Source organism: Orycteropus afer, unplaced genomic scaffold (genome assembly GCF_000298275.1).
Source record: "Orycteropus afer afer isolate SDZICR_OR568_19922 unplaced genomic scaffold, OryAfe1.0 scaffold00295, whole genome shotgun sequence".
In the NCBI taxonomy this organism is placed as follows: Eukaryota; Metazoa; Chordata; class Mammalia; order Tubulidentata; family Orycteropodidae; genus Orycteropus; species Orycteropus afer.
The window spans coordinates 760,047-781,031 of record NW_006921882.1 but is presented as its reverse complement, the minus strand read 5'-3'; the positions used below and the strand labels follow the sequence as shown (position 1 = coordinate 781,031).

At 38.7% G+C, this 20,985-nt stretch overlaps 1 protein-coding gene across 1 annotated transcript in view; it reads right to left on the bottom strand.

The window, feature by feature from the left end:
* The window catches only part of SYCP2 (synaptonemal complex protein 2), a 106,262-nt gene that overhangs the window by 35,077 nt on the left and 50,200 nt on the right, over positions 1-20,985 (bottom strand). The window contains exons 15-29 of the mRNA XM_042782387.1: positions 18,650-18,749; positions 16,980-17,137; positions 15,094-15,142; positions 14,742-14,778; positions 14,075-14,208; positions 13,492-13,931; positions 11,074-11,201; positions 9,840-9,876; positions 6,715-6,785; positions 6,564-6,621; positions 5,221-5,276; positions 4,718-4,775; positions 3,647-3,815; positions 1,415-1,452; positions 933-1,107 (exon numbers count right to left, since the gene is read on the bottom strand). Coding sequence (XP_042638321.1) covers positions 933-1,107; positions 1,415-1,452; positions 3,647-3,815; positions 4,718-4,775; positions 5,221-5,276; positions 6,564-6,621; positions 6,715-6,785; positions 9,840-9,876; positions 11,074-11,201; positions 13,492-13,931; positions 14,075-14,208; positions 14,742-14,778; positions 15,094-15,142; positions 16,980-17,137; positions 18,650-18,749 — 1,708 coding nt within the window. The remainder of the gene's footprint in view (positions 1-932; positions 1,108-1,414; positions 1,453-3,646; positions 3,816-4,717; positions 4,776-5,220; positions 5,277-6,563; positions 6,622-6,714; positions 6,786-9,839; positions 9,877-11,073; positions 11,202-13,491; positions 13,932-14,074; positions 14,209-14,741; positions 14,779-15,093; positions 15,143-16,979; positions 17,138-18,649; positions 18,750-20,985) is intronic.

Below are 20,985 nucleotides of genomic sequence, written 5' to 3'. Positions count from 1 at the left end.
ATCTTGAGATACTGGAGAGAGTGGGAGGAAAAATGTGGGAAAAAATCCAGTAAGTCAGTAATGACCAAAATTACTCATCAGATGAAATCTGGGGAGACCCCCCCAATACTATGGCCCTGGAATACATTCTGTGCCTGGAATAAAACACAGCCCCAGGGGCTGGCTCTCAGCCCAATAGTTAACAAGCTGTACACACAGACCACTCAACCCAGCATTATGCACCCACATACTCTATGGTAATACATCCCTTAGAGCAATAGACCACGGGACACCAGAGGACCAACATTCAAACTGAGGAAATGCAGGACAAACAAGAGTGCATAAATATTAGGGGCACAGGGGGAGGGTTAGAGGGTAAGGAGGGGAGGAGACTGGGTTAGGGTTGGACATGGTAAATGGAGCGTGAAACTAAATGTACACACAACATTGTATGTAAAACAAATTCTTAAATTAAAAAAAATTCATTATAATAATACAACAAATGAATTAAAATATTTGTACACAAAGAAAAAAATATAGACGGCTGGGAGTATGAAGACAATATTGAGAGAGAGAGAAGTGTCAGGAATGGGCACAGGTAGGGCCATGTATAGGAAGAACTTCAGATGCCAGCCAACATGTCTGCTTTCATTTGAGAGAAAGAGTCACAACTTCCTAACAATTTTGGAAATATCAAATAATTGTGCTAATCACAAAGATGCTGTATCAAAGTTATAATTTTACTATTTTTAAAATTGTAATGTCATCTTGGTGTAGAATTTAGCATTCATAACCCCTAAGGACCTCTGTTTAGAATGACTCTGAGTTTTCTCACATGGGTGATAAAGTCTTGAAAGGAAAGGGCAAAGGAAATGGAACAGTTTTATGAGCATGTATTAGGTATTTATTATTTCCAGAGTCTCTTAGACAGCATCAATCTGAACTGTAGCTACTTGCCTTTACCAGCAGTTTCTCTTTAATTGTGTAAGACACTTCTGTCTCGCTCTCAGACTCTGAGTTGGAGAGATCTTTGTAATTTTTTTTGGCAGTTGCTGCTCTTCGTGGAAGTCTGGTTCGCCCATCTGGAACCGTCTCTTCTGTCTTTTTGGTGATATTTTTGCTGGATGTCTTTAGGAGAAAAATTCCTGAACATTATTTAACCACTATTTCAGATACAACAAATAAAAGCTATTTTCTATTAAAGTGGCACTATGACAAGACAGATATAAAAACATCTATAACCACAGAATAAAATAGACTTGAAATAAAGCCAGCTTGACTCAGAAAGACAGAAGGTAGGGAAATGTGCAGCAGCAGGAACAGTTATGGACAACAACTGATCAGGGGGAGAAATTCTGAGATGACACTGCATTATTTCTACGCGACCAGAAAAATAACATTAAAAGGGATTTTAAACACAAGCGTCTTGCTTTACCTCTTTATAGCTTAACTGTCCCCTTTCTAAGAATGGTCCTGCAATTCAGAAAAATAAGGTTTTTAACTTTTCATAAAGTTATGAGAATTGGCATTAAAATTTATGATCTAACATTTATGCATATATAAATGAAAAGGCATAAAAAGAAACAAGAATATACCATTAGGCTTATTTAAAAATTTAAATTTAAAGATAATTTGAGGCTAAACCAACATTGATAACTTGTGAAATGTTTAGTGCACTATTTATGACCAATTTCCCTTTGCCTCCTTTATGTTATACAACTTTTTAAAACATACAATAGAACATGCAACATAAATTACAAAGTTAACACCCATGAATCTACCATTTTAAGAACTAGGCAATGATTAATGTTGAATCCACTTATTTGTGCTCTCTTCTGCCACTCTCTGGATTGCCCTTGGACCCCCCCCAAAACAAAAAAAGGAGGTCTGGTGGTATAGTGGATAAGGCATTTGGCTGCTAACCTTAAGGTCAGTGGTTCAAACCCACCAGTTGGCCCCACTGCTCAGGAAAGGTAATCACTATCCTGAAATTCATGTTTCATTCATGAAATGAAATTCATGTTCATTTCATTCATTCATCCACCCCATGAATACCAGAATGGGGCCATGTTCCACAGACAGAACACAAGCACCTGCTCTCTGGTCGACCGATTCACTGTGACCCTGTGTGTGTCAGAGTGGGGTCCTGTTCCATAGACCTCTAAAAAAAAAAGCTTTCATTTCACAAGTCTGTATCCTTAAACAATATAGTGACATTTATATAAACAGCTATCACGTTATATGCACTGTTCTATGACTTGCTTTATTTTCCACTCCCCATTATGTTTCTAAGATTTATCCATATGATTAAGTGTAACTTTTGTCCCTGTTCCTCCTTTTGCCATTCAAATACAATGGTCACCTTTCTAAATATTCTCTGAAGCCTAAGACACAGGATTATGCAAGGAAAGAAAGCAAAGCATTTTTTAGAAAGAAGGTCCACAAACAGACGGAGGTGATAAGCCAACTCATATCTATTGACTTGGAGTCATTCCCTCACTTAAGAATAGTAATTCATTCATAGGTTCAATACTTTAAGTATTTACTGCTAAAGTATTACAACATTTAATGTCTGCTCAAGACTTCAAATCTTTCATTTTGTGAATAAATGTCTTTACTTATACATCTTCCCACTAGGCCATTAAGCTCCCTAAAGGCAGGTGAATCTTAACATCCTTCTCCTGCATGTTAAATGCATCCATGAGTTACCGCATTGCTTCTAAATCCAACTTCATCTTCCTGCAAGTGTGATCTGTCCCCCAGAGGCCTCTCATTACTAACACTCCCTCAATCCACTGTGCAGTCCCCTACTCTGTCCTTTTTCTATACCATGATCCATTCCCTCTCTACTATTTTTACTTCTTTCTAAACTGTCACCCACTCTTCCATATCACTTATAGTAAGTCACTACCAGTTACTTTTATTCTGAACTAAAGTAAAAGCTGATTCCCTTAAAACAAATATCAATGGAACAGAATCACTGCTCAGTGTTATCTCAAGACGTCTTTATAAAATAGACTGTATGGTCCCTCAGTGCATCAGTAAATGTGAAGTTGACTTGAAGCTATTAAAATCATTATTAATTCTAGTCAAAAACTCGCACCTCTCACTTACAGACTGCTTAAGGACATTCACGATCACAAAGAAAATGTGGGGGGAATGTGTTGGGAAAACTTAGGCAAAAAAAATATTTTCAAAAAAACTGCTTTAAATCACAAATGGACAAATGTTGCACGATGCCAGGTATAGATGTGTGTTAGTGTCAAAATCTGAGCTTTGCTTTGGTTTAGCGTGCTGGGTTCATGCGGTACTCAGGACATCTAATTCACTGAATAACTGACTGACAGCAGGCCATGAGTGGGCAATGACAAGTTATGTCATGAACCAAAAGTTAAGGGAAAGCATATTTTCTGCCTCCAAGGTCCAATTAAAATTAAAAGCAACTCATTCTTCTCATTATAAAAGAAAGGGAACCACTGTATCAAAACTAATGAAATAACACCCCAACAGCTGGGCTGATCCAGCCATTTTCCCTCTGTTGTCTTACATAAGGGTATGTCCTCACAAACACTGTTCACATACAAAGAGACACCTTCGACCAAAAAAACACCTTCTACAGGGGAAACATGAGTCTTCTGCAAACCCTCCCTGAACAGCTGTTTCTTACTTGGTTTCCCACTCTGATGCCTCTTCACATTTTTGTTCCTGCTGTAATCTACTAGCTGGGGTTTCAACTCTGGTTCTCTTAACCAGCTGACATCAGTCCTGCTGTCATCACATCTGTCATCTGTTTCAGAATCACTAAACAGATGCTTCTTTTTGTGACTGGTTATCATCTATGAAAGAGAAAAACAGGACTCCTGAATCAATGAAGAAATGTGTATTTATACGTCACGCACGGTTAAGTTAGGCCAAATACAGCAGACACTCCTCATTTTTAACATTCTAATCAGCACAGTGTTAAGGAACTATCCAAGAAAGTCACTGTGAAATCCAGATCAGAGACTGAGATTTCTATTTTATTATTAATTAAAAGTTAAATCAAAACAGCTTACTTCCGTAGACAGAACACAAGCACCTGCTCTCTGGTCGACCCTGGCTCATGGTGACACTGTGTGTGTCAGAGTGGGGTCCTGTTCCACAGACAGAACACAAGCACCTGCTTTCTGGTCAACCCTGACTCACGGTGACACTGTGTGTGTCAGAGTGGGGTCCTGTTCCACAGACAGAACACAAGCACCTGCTTTCTGGTCAACCCTGACTCACGGTGACGCTGTGAGTGTCAGAGCGGGACTGTGCTCTACAGGGTTCTCATGGCAGGTTTTTGGGAAGCAAGTTGTCAGGCCTTTCTTCCAAGGCACCTCTGGGTGGATGGGACCATCTAAGCTTTTGGTGGGCAGCCGAGCATGTTACCATTTCTACCACTCAGAGCCGCCGCCTCTATTGCTAGATGGTTGCACATGGCTCAAACCAAACCCAAAACCAAACTCACTGCCATTGAGTCAGATCCAACTCCTAGTGACCCCTCCCCTTGGGTTTCTGAGGAGTTATCACTACAGAAGTACATGGCCCAACCTTCCTTCCAACATAGCTCAAAGGCCATAGGAAAAAATGGGAGCATGGGTCAATCTCATTCACAAGTATTTTCTGTTCTCTGGTTCTATGACAGTCTTTGGCATTAAAATCTGATGAAAAGAAAGACTGCTTTTACTAGACTTATTTGGCTATTATGACTTACTCTTTTATCTCTTCTTTTGAGACAAGGTTCAGTGTCATCTTGATTCCTTAAGTCAACCCTTAAACAAAAACAGGTATTAATTTAAAACTGCCTTGCTATTTATGTTAGGTGGCACATACTGGACAGTTAGACATGAGTTTTCAGCCTTACTCTCTTACTAATTAGCTATATAATTCTGGCCAAGTCACTTATCCTTCCTGACCTCAGTGAATTATAAAATAACAAGGATGGATGAAGAGACGAACAAGACCTTTCAGATTTATGACCTAAAACAAATAACTAACATTTAAAGTGCATAGAATTAGCATATTACATATAATCTAGAAGTAAATGGTGAGGTAGCAGAGTATGAAAGAAAGAATCATGGCAGTAGCATTTTTTTCCCGCTCTTCTCAAATGTTATAAAAGCTCTCAGAAAGAGAGACTGAGATGAAATATTGAAGAAGGAAAAGGAGTTAAAGAGATAAGTGTATTTTAATCTTACATTAAAATAAAACACCTACAATTTCATGGAATTATCCACACAAGCTTCTGTAGCTGTGGCTTGAAATTCCTGGACCTATGTTGTGAATAAACATTTTTTTTAAAAGTTCTTTGGGTCAACATAAGGTAAATAAAAACTGAAAAAAAAAGTAAACATAAAATCTTGTTTCTATCATTTCATGGAATTAAATTTTGACAATAAAATTAAGATTACTAAAATACATTAAAGTACTGGTATATTTAAGAAGAAAACCAATGCTATAAAATACACTAGAAACAAATTTATGAGATTTTTTTTCATTTGTTTCATAAACAAGGAAAATTATTGCAGGGTAGTGAATTACACACTGTTGTTGTTATGTGCCGTCGGGACCTGACAATGGCTTTTCTAGCCATAGTCTTTGTAACTTCCACTTTGCCATGAGCAACTGAGTAGCTGCTTGATAAAGTCATCCACCTGGGAGAGCACAAAGTAATCTTCTGGGGCAGTTCGCTCTCTCTGAGGGGTGCAGAACTCTCATGTTGGGACTGGCTGTTCTGCCATTGTACCTGGCTTAAAGTGAGCCCTTTTAGAGGTAGAGGAGGTCTTTCTCACTGCCTGCTGGCAGAGATGTGCAGCTGAGAGACACGCTGCTGAGAGACAGAGACACAGCTGAGAGAGACCGAGCATGTTCCTGACCTTGAGTTGTAGCCTGGTGCTTCCCTAATACATCCCATAATCTGTGAGTTCTGTGTGGCCACTGCAGCAAATTATCGAACCCAGCAGAGAGGTGGTAGGTGCTGCAAGAGGGACAGTTGGTGTCAAGGTTGGTAAGAGGGTTGGAGGGTGGCGGCATGTCTGGCCTCAGAGGAACAGGCCTTGGATAGTGATTCTGTCTTCCTCTGGTATAATTTAAAAAAAAAAAAAAAAAAAAAAAAAAAAAACCTCACTGCCGTGGAGTCAATTTGACTCATAGCCACCCCTCCTTGGGTTTCTGAGGCAGTATCACTATGGAAGTAGATTGCCCAACCTTCCTTCTGAGGAGTGGCTGGTAGGTTTGAACTGCCAGTCTTCTGGTTACCAATGATTTTCTTAATAAACTAGTCTAATTGTCTCCCCGACAATTACTCATTTTTTTCCTACTGCATTCCAAAGGATTTGACAGGAAACTAAATACATCTAGGTTGGTTATCCAAATACATAATAACTACATACTGAAAAAAAAATTAAAACATAGTAATAAAATAATATAAATCTAAAACTATACTCTAATAACTACATGGTAAATAAAAAATAAAACTACTGAATAATATATAATATTAATGATATGTAATACATAATAATGATATATATAATATATGATACTACTGATTTCTAGCTTACTCCGAGTTTTATAGTAGGGTCATCACCTCCATTCACATTAAAATTGTAAACATCATTCCTGTAAAAATAAAGAAAAGCATTAACTCTATAATACAATAAATAGTCTCTTCAAATATGAAGAAAATGAAAAGATTGATGAAAAACTACTTACAATGGGCATTCAGAAGTAACATTAACAAAAGTAGTCTTCAGTTGTCTGAAACTTTTTTTCTGAACCTTCTCCTAAATATAAAAGGTTACATAAAACCATTCAACCTGTTACCTTACTGTGTTTGACAAGAAACACAAGCAACTACGTTTCCACATATTGTCCAGTTAAGCTTCTAATAAAGTAAATCTGGCTTTCTGTAACAATTTCCTTAACATAAATTAAACACAGTTAAGTATTCATGCTTTAACTGAAGGCCTAAATATTAACCAAAATCCTAACACACAGTTAGGTGGAATGCTAACACACAGTACAAGCCCCTTTACCCTTACCATTTGCAGGTTGTGTGTTGCTTAGCCTCTGGTCAGGTGGGAGCCGTATATGCATATGAATCCCTGCTCCCATTAGGTTTGGTTTGGTTTTAAGGGAAAGCTGCTCCCCTTTTGTTTATTAGTTCCCCCAATGGTTTTAAAGACCCCAAACCCAGACTCTTGCAGCACCGGACCATGGATAGACACAGGTGGGTGAGGCAGAGGATGTGGCTCTGGGTAGGGGCTCTCAAGCTCTGTCCCATGGGTGGCAGGCAGGCAGCGGGAGGGAAGGCACTGAGGGCCAGGGCTGCTCCCTCCTTGCTCACTTCCTCTCATTCTGCTCAGCAGCAGCAGCAGAGTGGCAAGGAGGACGACAGGAAGCAAGCTCCCTTAAGTTTTACTGTTGTCTGCACAATGTCCACATCATTGTATGTAATATACTGAAATAATACACAGCATATCATGGGTGTTAGGCGACTCATACCTACGCGTAACAGTATTATCTAGATAAATGTACTCCTCACTAGTCTTTCTCTCCAACCTGAAATTTAATGACTCTAGAATCACAAAACAAGTGTGCTTCTCCTTTTACTTTTCCAGTAAAAGTTTATTTGCTTTAAACACTTAAGTAGAAAACTTTGGAAGAGGATAAGGTTTAGGTAAAATGTCATGTGAGAGCCATAAAGTTATCAATTAGTACTGAGGAAAAATGTAAGATTAGTCATATAATCTACAACTCCAAACCTATCTAATCAGATCAACTATGTAGGAGATCCTGGATATAGTATGAGAACAATGTGGAACAAAATCCAAAATCATTTTTTTTAAAAAAGGGACCAGGTTTGCTGGTCTGATAGAGCCTGGTGGAACCCCAGAGACTATGGCCCCCTAGTTACCCTTCAGGTCTGGAATTGAACCCACTACTGTGGTTTCCAGCCAAACAAAAGACAGGCATATGAGCTGAACATTTATATTAGGTAGATACACTCCTTGGAGAGATCAATCATGGGAGAATAGAAAGGCTGTGTATGCAGGGGGACACAGCTGGGGGGGGGCAGGAGTGCATGGGAGGGAAGGACACAGGTAACTATGGGGAGGAAGTGGGAAGAGAGCTGTTGCACTGTGGGAATTGCAGCCAATGTCATGAGACAAAGTGTATGTGAACTGCTGTATGGAAAATGAATTTGCTCTGTTAACTTTCACCCAAATCACAACAACAACACAACCTATCTAACCAGATCAAAAAGTAGTGAGAAAATAATTTTAATAAATTAATGTTTTAAAGTAAATTACTTATAATTAAGTAACACATAATACTGTTTAATTGATCACTGATCAGGAATTCATTAATTAAATAAACAGTAAGCTGGAATTCCTTGGAAAGAAGGTTGGGCGATCTACTTCCATAGTGATACCACCTCAGAAACCCAAGGAGGGGTCACTATGAGTCGGATCCAACTAGAGGGTAGTGAGTTTGGTTTGGTTTTTTGGAAGCTGAGATTATGAAAATATATATTCATTTTAATTTGTGATTCATCTTCAATGCATTTCTTCTATTTCATATAGAATTATTTGCATTAGTTCAAACAGCTCACTTCTCAGTATATCATTCATCTGATCACTTATCTGACTTATCCTCTGTCAGCTGGTTTTTACCAGGGTTTGGGTACATATGTGCAGGTCATCCTTTGTGTGCGAGGTGTTACAAGGATAGAAAGACGAGGAGTGATGCTGAGGAGGATAGAAAGGTGTGAGAAGGCATTGTATACAGGATACAGAGATGATTCAAAACAGGAATACTCCAACAAAAGAAAGAGGAAAAAGGGATAAACCTTTCAACACTGAATAAAATACAAACATGTACAAAAAGACACTATCATGCAGGTTCAGACTTCTGTCCATTTGGGTTTTAAGGGGAGGGCATCTCAGAAAGTTTTCATAAAGAAGGGAGAACATGAAGCAGGCCTCGCAATAAGGGAGGAGGCTTTGACAATCAAAATAGACAGTGAGAGTGCCTACTGGCTCAGTCCAGAGTTCTTCCCAAAGGGGGAGCAAAACGGAGAAACAAAAACTAAAAAGTTAGGGAAGACATTTCAGCCAACCTCAACTTACTATGTTCCAGCTAAACAAGGCGTGTCCAGGGAACCAATATTAGGAAATAAGACAATCTTTTAAAGGGACTAGCGAGAGCCAGCCCACGTCTCCATTTAAGGCAGTAAGCCACAGAGACCAAAAAGAGATTTCTGAACAAGCTGTGTACTTCGAAAAGAAAAAAGCTGGTATTGAATACAGTGAATGAATCAGCACAGAGAAATACAAGAGGCAAAGAGAACTACACACCAAGGCTATGGTCATACTCCAGGGATTAGAAATTGGACATGACCTAGGCTAACAGGTGCCGTAGACAGGAGGGTAAGGTTTGAGAGGAATTTACAAATAAAGTAGAGATGGGAAGTAACTGTGAGGAGTAAATCAAAGATGACTGCCATCTGAAGCCTGATGAATAGTGAACAACTGGCAGGAGGGATGGGATCCATCAGAAAACAAGCTTGCCAATCGGGACACGTACAGAAGTTCACCCACGGTGTGGTGCAGACACGGTGTTGCTACATGGAAAGGCAGCACTCCATCAAGGCTGACATATTAGGGGACGATTTTGAGTGCATGTCACTAAACTTGTTGGTTGTTACAACCCATTTATCAGTACTATGAAGCACTGGATCTAGTTGTATTTTACAACTCTTCTAGTTGAGAGTTTACAGTCTAATAACATTGAGTTTAACTACAGGTTTGGTGCAGTTAACAAATGAAACCTACCTTGCTGAGTTGTAGATCAGATCTGTTTGAAAAACCAATATAAAAAAGGTTTTGTCAAAATTAAAAAGCAATTAAATATCATTAGACTATTTTCCATCAAAGCCATTTTACGTAAGGTAAAATATATGTGGGTCTACATCCATATTCAACATGCTTTAATTATCCAAAAAGTGACAGCACTACTTTGGTATTTTTTGCAATTGCACTCAGAGCAAATAGCTGTAACATGTACTTGTTACCTGTAACAGGTAATTCTAAGGTGACTCGTACACGCAGCGGGAAGTACCACACAATTTTAAACGAGTGATTCTTTCGTGAGAGTCACAGTTTTCATGCTGTACAATGAGGCTAGAATTAATTTACACTTCAATTAATAACTTGACAGCCTATAAACAGACGTTTTGTAAAGAGGAAATAATTAACTTTCGGAAAGACTGCAAACAAGTAACATAGTACACAAACCGTTGCCAACGAGTTAGTTCTGAAAGGTTGGTGGTTTTAATGCACCACGCCCTCTGCAGCAGAAAGATGAAGCAGCTGCTTCCAAAAAGATGACAGCCTTGGGAACACTCTTTCCTCTAGGGGTGCTGCGAGTCAGAATCAACTGGATGGCTGTGTTTTCTTTTTTGTTTGTTTTTGTTTTTAATAGTACATAAAAATCACTCATTTCAGCTCATTTGTTTCATATTTCATTAAGCACTGTTCCTAATTAAACAAAAAAACAAACAAACTCACTGCTGTCGAGTTGATTTCGACTCATATTGACTCCTCTTTGGGTTTCTGAGTTGGTATCTCTACAGAAGTAGACTGCCCAACCTTCCTTCCAAGGAGTGGCTGGTGGTTCAAACCACCAGCCTTCTGGTTAGCAGTCAAGCGCCTCAGGCACTATGCCAACAGAGCTTCCAAAATATACTTAGTTTTATTAATTACTGCACTCAGTAAATAAAATTCTAAAATGTCTACATGCTAAAGATGATTTCTGAAATATGCTCTATCAATACGCTGTTTTTTGATACTATGCAAAATGTGATCTGACAGTAGACTGACCAATTTCAAACTCAGTTCCTTTTCTGTTAATTTAAACTGCTACTGTTTATAGAAGTAGCAAGTAACAATGTGTTTTCCACTTGAAAGTTATAGTATTTGAACATATGTTAAAAACTTTTTTTAAACTATGTAAAATAATTTAGTTACATCTGACAGAAAATTTTATGTGTAAAATATAAGAACTTACCTGTCCATCAAAGAATCCTTCAATTTTCTTGTAGACTTCATGTCATCCTTTGCTTTGTATTGTTTATGAATTTGGCTCATCAAGGATTCTGCTGCATCAGTAAATCCTCTCCCTTTTGACTTTTCTTTCTGAAACAGTTTGTAAGTTACTTTAAAACTCTACTAGCTAATCTTCAAAGGAAAATAAAGGCTAAAAAGAAGATTTAAGGAAATTCTAGTTCTATGTATATCCACAAAGAAAAATAAAAAGAGTCAGAAATGATTTAGTAAGTCTTGGATTGGTTAGTTATTAAGACAACTCAGGACCAAACTTTTAACAGACAGAACTGTGCAGGGTGCTTTTAGATCTAACACAGGCCAAAAAGGAAATAAGCACAGAAAACTGAAGGGGTTCAGTGTTACAACTACTATCAATACAGGTTCAGATAACTTGGTAAGGGAAATGCAAAAGATACCGTTAAATACATAAGTCTTCTGATTGTATTTTATTTCTACTTTTTTTTTCCTGGGAATCAGCCATATGTTTTGCCATATAATGGGTAATATGCTATTAGTTACTAATTATAACCAAAATGAAGACAGTTTACTTGGCTTGCAAAATTAAACCTCCCTAAACAGTGTATAATTCCAGATCTTCCAGTTTAATTGGAGCTGACCTGGGAAATCCAGACCACTGAACCACTACAGTTCTATTTCTCTGGGCTGATCCAGTGAACAGAGGTCAGAGAGATGCCTGTGCTCTGGAGTGTGATCCCCGTGGGCGGCAGGAAACCCCACGTGACGATGGAATAACACAGGGAGTGAGGCTGTTAAAGACTCAAGAGAACTTCTGGAAACCTGATGCTGATTAATAAAACTCACAGCAGAGCTTGGATAAGATGCACCCCCCAAAAAATGAAGGAACAGCCTTCTGTGAAATGATTCTAAAGTGCAAAGATACAGTTTATGATGAAAATGATGGACCTATCTGGTTTCAGTGAGAAAGGCCCACACTTCCCCTGAAACTTGGGAAAACTACACAGCTAAGACTAAAGAGAGGAAAGATCACATACTACGACCAAGAAAAAAGTGACCCAAAAGGATTTGGTAAAGAAGATGCAGCCAAATCAGGCACAAAGAGAGAACACTGCTGATTATGAACAAAAATTATATATACACACACATATACGTATATACAAACACACATATGCATACGTACATATTCCCATATACATACACACACATACATAAGATTGGTCAAGACCAATTAACTAATATGAAGTTATATACAACAATTACAGATAGATGATCCATTAAATGGCTTCATTTGCACTCTGGAGTGTTCCAATCCATGAACATTTTCAATCAACTCTCAAACTTTCCCTCCCCAGATATTAATAATCCTACAGAAGATAAATTCAAAAGAAAGCTTACAAAGACCTTCACTCTTCTCTTACCAAGACCAAACCCACTGCCACTGAGTCAATTCTAACTCACAGTGACACTACAGGACAGAGTAGAACTGTCCCACTGGGTTTCCAAGGCTATAAATCCTCACAGAAGCAGACTGTCTCATCCTTCTCCTGTGGAGCAACTGGTGAGTTTGAACTGCCAAACTTCTGCTTAGCAGCCATATGCTTTCACCACTGCACCACCAGATCTTCTTAACTCTCACTGTTGTCAGATGCCGTCCAGTCAGCTCCAATTCATAGCGGCCCTATGTACAGCAGAACAAGACACTGCCCAGTTGTGTGCCATCTTCATAATCCTTAAACAATTAAGTTATTGACAGCAGAAACGCATTCTGATTAGATTTTTAAAATCTGCACCTAGATGGCAATGACAAAAAAGAGCTATGGTAACTGTCATAAAAGGTATAACTTTAGTCTCAAAGTATAGTGCAAACCATCCAAAACGTCCTGGGCATGCTCTACAGAGATGATTAAAGTGAAGGACAGCCTCTTCTACTCCACTTATGTCCTTTCTCAAAAAACCCTGGTATGGCTTAATTTAAGAAAGGTTTAGGATGCCTCGCATATGAAGCTGTGCTAAGCCAGGTAGAAAAACAAACGTTAAATCAAATACAGCCGTCACTTTCTAACAGAAAGCAAAGTACGGTAAGAGAAGTTCATAGACAATCCCATAGGCAAGCTCAGAACTGAAGGGACAGAGTAGGAGGAATTAAAAAAGGGAGAAAGCCTCAAGGTTCTGTAATCCATCCAGATTGGTATGCGCACCTGCCAAGTCCTCTTCTATTAAGGCTAGGACAAGGGAGCTGTTACTGAGGGGTATGAGGGCACTCACTGAGCCCAGATACTGACTTCAAGAACGAGGTGTTACAAATGTGAAATCTGCAGCAAACCACCATACTTCTTTACTTTCTTATATTCTTAAATAATCATGTGATGGATCTGGAAGAATCCAAACACTGAAAGCTCACCGTATTTTTTGGTTTTAAATTATAGGGATTGAGTTCAGGAGTCAGACTTTTCTCTGATTTTCTATGACTTTCCACATTTTTCCCTGGAGAAGGGTTTTGATCACAAACAGCAGTATTCACATCTTTTGACAATACGTATTTCTTCCTATAGATCAGAGACTCCTCCACTGTCTTATTCATGAGCACTGACTTAAAAGTCGTTTCGGACTCAATACGCCAATCACTCTGCATGGTGTGGCCAGGATTCTTCCCCTCCAACTGCTGAGGAGGAGTCTCTTCTTGGTGACTGTTTCTGTCCCAGATTTCTACTTCCTCTTCATCGCCTTTGTTACTGACCACTATTTCTTTTGTACTTTGCATTTTTCCTGTTTCTTCAGAATTATCATCAGATAATGAAGAAGATGGATTTTGTTTAGTAAGTTTTTTGTGGACAACAAGATCTAGTGGAAAAACAAGAAGTAAATTCTTATTAAATTTATAAACGTATTATACGTAAAATGTGTTAAAACCTACAATGTTAGAAATCTGAGGAAAGGAAGAGTTATCTGAACTATTGTTACATACAGAGAAAACTATGTTTCACCTTGATCCATTGTTTCTTTTAATGTGGTACTTGCTCCTTGGGTATTACAAAGTTGAATGTTTGTTACAGGTGTCCAACATGCCCACTTGGAATTAGATTTGTTTTCATAGATGTTGTCTAAAACGCCACATAATCTAGAAAATAATTTCATTTGTTTAATATATCTTTAAATATTAGCCTATGGCTGTGACATACCTCTTTAATTTTGTATTCAGTCAATGTTTACTGAGAGTAATTTGTCAACACCCAAGTATGGAGATATTTTTATAAGTTATGATGAAAGTTAGACTCTATCATATAATTGATCAGATTAAAGAATATTAGGGGGAAAAAAGTTCCATTCCTGCTACTACCTTGCTATCGTAATTATGTCTTACATATCATACTGTATATGTGAACTGTATCAATTTCTTCTCATTAACAGTTTATTATTGAAAAAAAAAAAAACTCATTTACTTCAAGTCTCTCAATTTCAAAAGAATTTACCTTGGTTGATATAGAAAAACTGTATACACCTATCTGCACTGTAGTATCACAATAACACTTGATGGAAGATTACTGGTACATCTAACACACATTCTAAACATACAAAGACTCTTTCCTTTAAATCCATGACCTCTGAAGCTAATAACAGGCTAAGTGATTTAATGGGTTTTTGCATACTTACACAGGTTGTGAATCAGGAACAACATTCTGGCATTTATCTACATAAAACAAAAATATTTCAGTTTTCATTTTGGGGGACAGTTGGCAGAAGGAGGTGGGGGCTGATATAGGGTTTTCTAAACGTAAACATATTGGGATGAATGGATTGATTGATCTTGACTCTCCCTGTAAGACCCAGACTTCTTGGGGAAATAACCATGTTACTTAGCCTGGTAACCACAAAGTACCTTGCACAATGCTGACTACATTAAGCAGAAATCTTTCTTATCAATGAACACTGGTGAAGTTAAAAGCACAGAGAAGTATACATATTTTAAAAAGATCTGCCAGCACTAAACCAAAAAAATACTTACTAAAATTTTGGTTTGGGAATTCATTGTCCTTATTAGCAGTTTTCATATGCTGTAAAAACAGGAGACATGTTAATGTAAACTTGAATTAAGGAATCACAGGAAAACTTAGAAGTTCTACTATTCACACAGTAATGTGGGTGAAAGGCAAGACAATACCCAACAAGGGGAAGGGCAGTGTAATGGCGGATGGTAAAGGAAGACACGGGGAGGAGCACACAAATCCTAGACAACCAAGGAAACTCTGGTACCTACACAAGCCTGCAGTAAGAGTGGTAACAACATTTATGAGTAGATACAGAGGCGAGATGCAAGCTCCACAGGCGTGGGAAGGTGAGTGGGCATACACCCACGAGCATATACAGGTTGGGCAGAGGGTACTTCTACAGGTAGCTGCATGCGCTGCAAATATCAAGGCTACAGTAGAGCACACAGGGGGCAAAGTTCTGAAAACTGAGCCATAATTAAACACCTTGAGGGAATGCGTTACTGGGCCTGAGAACTTAGGGTCACAGTCCTGGGGAACGTGAAGATCATCTGATATAATATAGTCCGTAAAGACAATAATCTATATCTTATTTTGGTGAGCAGTGACTAGGATCTTAAAAGCTTGTGAGTGGTAACTACTGGTCTCTCCTCATCTTTGCAAGGAAGAGTGAAGAAAATCAAAGCCCCAAGGAAACAACTAGTCCAAAGGACAAATGGACCACATGAACCATAGCCTCCATGACCCACAGAGAAGAACTAGATGGTGTCCGGCTAACACTACTGACTGCTCTGGTCAGGATCACAACAGAAGCTCCGGTACAGAGAAGGCAAAAAAAAAAAAAAAAAAAGAACAAAATTCAAAATCATAAAAAGGACCAGACTTACTGGTCTGACTAGTGGAACCCCTGACACTGTGGCCCAGAGACACCCTTCAAACTTGGAACGGAACCCACCCCCAGGGATCAACTTTCAACCAAACGACAGATAGAACTATAAAGTGAATAACAATACCAGGGAGGAGCATACTCCTCAGTACAATCAACCATGCAAGACTAAAAGGGCAGTATCTGTCAAAAAACAAAGGTCAGACAGTAGAAAGGTACAGGAAAGACAGACAGATGGAAGTGGGGAACCTCAAGGAGGAAGTGGAAGCATGCTATTACACAGAAAGGATTGCAACCAATGTTACAAAACAAAATATACATGGAAGTACAGACAACAAAGATAAACACTTTGACATATACAACCCTGCATTATCAGTAGTAACACAAGCAATTTCCTGTTGCTGTTGACCTCTGAACCTGCATCGAATCTGACTGCCTTTTCACTAAAGTACATACAAGATTTGGACATTATGAAACACTCAAATGCTTTCATACGTTTTATTGTCAACAAAGTAAGTGAGCTGTATGTGAGAAGGACCCTGCTCCTCTTTAAGGACAAGGAAAGATATCCAGGAAAAACAGATAGGAACAAGTCAGTGCTTTAACCCCCTCACAACCAAATTATTGTCTGCTTTGAATTTTTTGTTGCTACTTTGTGTTTTCAGTAACAGTAGGCATTCTGAAATCAAGGGAAAGGTTATGGATGTTGGTATCATAATGTGGGATACATGTCCCAAGTGGATTCTAGTGTTAGAATTGATAGAGTGAGGCTCAGTTCTTCAAATACCAATTATACAGGCCCCTGCCAGGGAGCAGTATATATTACAAGTGGGATAGGAGTTTCCCAAGAAAGCTGAGAAGGTGAAAATGTTGATGGGTGATATAAATATGCCCCATTGGGTCATGAAAGGGTTAAACCACCTTAGACATTCACAGTAGAAGAAGTTAGTTCAGTATATTTTTATATAATAGCTTGATAAAAATGTTTTTAAAAAAGTATCTTCAAAGTGAAATTACTTTTTCTGTCTTATTGCTACTCTTCCTTCCTTCTGATGGTTTAGATTTAAGTGCTGCTGTGTTCTTTACTCCTCTGTCCCATGGTTTAGAAACAGCAGCTCGTTCTGCAGAATTCATCATTTGCAGTGGTGGTTTAATTCTTCCTCTTCGTGGTGTTGCTTAAAAAGAAGACAAAGGACAACCAGATGTGTTTTTTGTTTTTTCATTTAAATTACTTAAGGCAATTGGCTGCTAACCAGCTGGTCAGTGGTTCAAATCCACCAGCTGCTCTGTGGAAGGAAGATGGGGCAATCTACTTCTGTAAAGATGTACAGCCTTGGAAACCCAGTGAGGGTCGCTATGAGTTGGACTAGACTTGACGGCAGTAGGTCTGAGTTAGAGTTTTTAGTGGTATTCCTGAGGGTCACCACCAGCCTGTCAGTCTGTCATACTGGAGGGGCTTGCATGTTGCTGTGAGGCTGGAAGTTATGCCACAAGTATTTCAAATACCAGTGGGGTTGCCCCTGGTGGACAGGTTTCAGCAGAGCTTCCAGAATAAGGCAGACTAGGAAGAAACACCTGACAACCTACTTCCAAATATCAGTCACTGAAAACCTCATGGATCACAAGAGAATGCTGTCCAGTGTGGTGGTGGCAGATGAGCCTCCTAGGTTGGAAGGCAACTACTCAACAGCAGCAGCCAACGGTCTCAAGGGCACCATGACCACAGAGATGGCACCGGACAGGGCAGTGTTTCCTTCAGTTATAATATGGCTGTGATAACTGAGCCAGTGGGAGCTGGCTCAATGGCAGCTACGAACATTACTGATGTACTTTTCAGAGGAGGATGGTAAGAGAGAAATGTCCTAAGATGGTTCCCAAATGTTTGCCTTAGGTAAAAAGTGGCTATGGATACCATTTACTGAAACAGGAAATGGAGGGTGGGAAGATGAACTCATTTTGGGACCTTATACATTTGAGGAGCCTGCTGGACATTAGGAAACTGCCCAGTCAGCAACTGGATTTTTGGAATGGAAAGTCATTATCACATTTTCATAAAGATTAAATAAGACTATATTTAAAGCAGCTAGGTGACAGTATCAGAGACTAATAACTGTTTAGCACTTAGTATGTGACAAACACTGTCTAAATGCTTCACAACCTTCCTTTCTGAATGAGTCAGTCTTATCTACTCCTCCAGTAAACTTGATGAAGTAAACAGCTGGTACCATTGTGTAGAACAGACAATGGTTCTATAGTCTGTCAAAGTACTCACCTGGAGTGAGGAGCAAAGCCCCAGCTGCCTGACTGACTAGATTTACCCACACTGCTCCACCACCTCACACATCCACAGCCATGGCTGTTCACACGGGAGACTGGTATGAAACACTACATATATATCGATACCCATTATACCTTCCCTTAAATTCAGACACATTTTGGCTCCTATTTTATTCATTTTTACATCCCTAACTTATCATCCAGATAAATGATGTCCAAAATTTCCCTGAATTAAAAACACCTACTTTAAAAGATTTCTAGCAAATATTACTAGATCTAGGAGCCCTAGTGGTGTAGTGCCTAAGGCACTTGACTGCCAACCAGAGGAAGGATTGCTATGAGTCGGGTCTGACTCCAAAGCACATAATAATAACAACAACATTACTAGATCTTAAGACCATAAAACTTACATGTGTTGATTAACAGTAGTGGACTTCTCACAGTGTATCTATCCGTACCAGGAACAATCATGGATGCTTCCGACACCTTTCTTTTGCTAGGAGTAGTTACCTAAACCATGAGAAACAACCACAGTGAGCATGCACTGTCCTTGAAATTAATTATCTTACAATTTTACTTGTAACAGTTTACTTTGACTACATAAAAAAGATTAACAGTATTTTTTTTTTTTTTTTTTACTTTTGCGGTATTCCCTTCCCCTTCCCTCTCACCCCTGGTAAATAACAAACTTTCCTTCCATATATAAACCTTTCCTTGACTTTTTATAATAATGAACTAATACAACTTTTATTGTCCTTCTGTGATTGAGTTATTTCACCTAGCATAAGGTCCTCCAAGTTCATCCATGTTATGCAGTGTTTTGCCGATTCTACGTTATTCTTTAGGGTTGCGTTCTGTATGGTGTATGTACTATAGTTTACTTATCCATTCTTCTGGTGATGGGCACCCTAGGCTCTTTCCATCTTTTTGCAGTTGTAAATAGTTCTGCAATGAACATGGGTGTGCTTATATCTGTTCTTGTCCTGGCCCTCACTTCTTTAGGATATACACTAGTAATGGTATTGCTGGATCATATGGTATTTCTAATTCCAACTTTTGAAGCAATCACCATACTGCTTTCCACAGTGGTTGCATCATTTGACAGTTCCACCAGCAGTGTATGAGAGTCCCAATCTCTCCACATCCTCGCCAGCATTTGTTATTTACCATCTTGTTGAACTTTGCTACTGATGCTGGGATGAGATGGTATCTCGGTTGTTTTGATTTGCATCTGTCTAATGGCTAATGATTGTGAGCATTTCTTCACGTGTTTGTTGGCCACCTAAACATCCTCTTTGGTGAGGTGCCTACTCACGTCTGTGCCCATTTTTTAATTGGATCCTTTGTCTTTTTGTTGTTGTGGTGCTGGCGTTTTCTATAAATTTTAAAGATAAGTCCCTTGTCAGATATGTTGTTGCTGAATATTTTTTCCCCAATCTATAGGTTCTTTTTTTACTCTTTTGGAAAAGTCTTTGGAAGCACATAAATATTTAATTTTTAGGTGGTTCCATTCATCTATCTTCTGCTGTTTGTGCATTTTAGGTTATGCTTGCCAGTCTATTTGTGCCATAAATAAGGGCCCATAAATTTGCAACTAGTTTTTCCTTGAGGAACTTCATAGTTTTAGGTTTCACATTTAAGTCTTTGACCTATCTAGAGTTAGTTTTTGTGATGGATATACAGTTCTGCCAGCACTATTTGTTAAAGAGACTATCTCTTCCCCATTTAATGGATTTCAGCCCTTTGTCAAAAATTAGCTGACCAGAGGCAGATGGATCTATTTCTGGGTTCTCAATTCTGTTCCACTGGTCTATGTATCTTGTTGTACCAATACCAGGCTGAGATAAACAGTAATTTTATATAAGACATGATATGCAGAAATTTGTATTTCAGGCTGACCTGAAGGGCCTTTCCCTTATGTTTGGAATATGTAATCAAACCAATTAATGAATATTGTTTTAAATAATATTTATAAAATATCCAGACTTAAGAAAAATAACACTTTCAAATGCACTTGTTAATGAAAACACAAGTTGAGTGTATTTATGTGACCAACGCCTCACAATTTCACAATACCTATTCTATCACATGAATGTAGCTATTTTACATTTTGATACATATATATGCAAAATTATTTTTTAATATCTTCACATATTTTGAAAACTGCTTTAATATTCTCTGAAGACTAAGCTACCTCTGGAGCTCAGAGACATGGTCACACACAAGTCAAGTGGCTCTAGCACAGTCTGTATTCTCCAGAACATCACCCCAGAGGGATTTGCAAGAGCAACAGAAGTTGGTAAGCAGAGTCAGGGGCTTCAACGGTGTCACAGAAAAGGGTGGATGGGGACATAACCATACAGAGGCCCAGAAGGCATCTGACACTAAGGTGGGGAACACATTTGTCAGCAGGCATGTATGTGGGGTGGAGGGTAGGAGGAAAGAGAATTCTAAAATTATCCTGACAACAAGCTATTCAATCAGTAGATTCCTTTCAAGGCCACTTACTTCCTATATGTTGATTGCACAGTGTAGTGTATTAAACCTGAAAAGACACTGACTCACATAAATGCTTCGAAGATTAGTCTTCACTAACTGGAAACATGGTAGGCATTTAACCAAACCATTTAGGGAAATATAAGATGACATTTTTCATATAACAGAGGACATGGGACTAAAAGGGGGGAAAAGTGAGTGACGTAAACATGCCAAAGTGTTTGGGAGCTCTTGTGTGTTACACATGCTC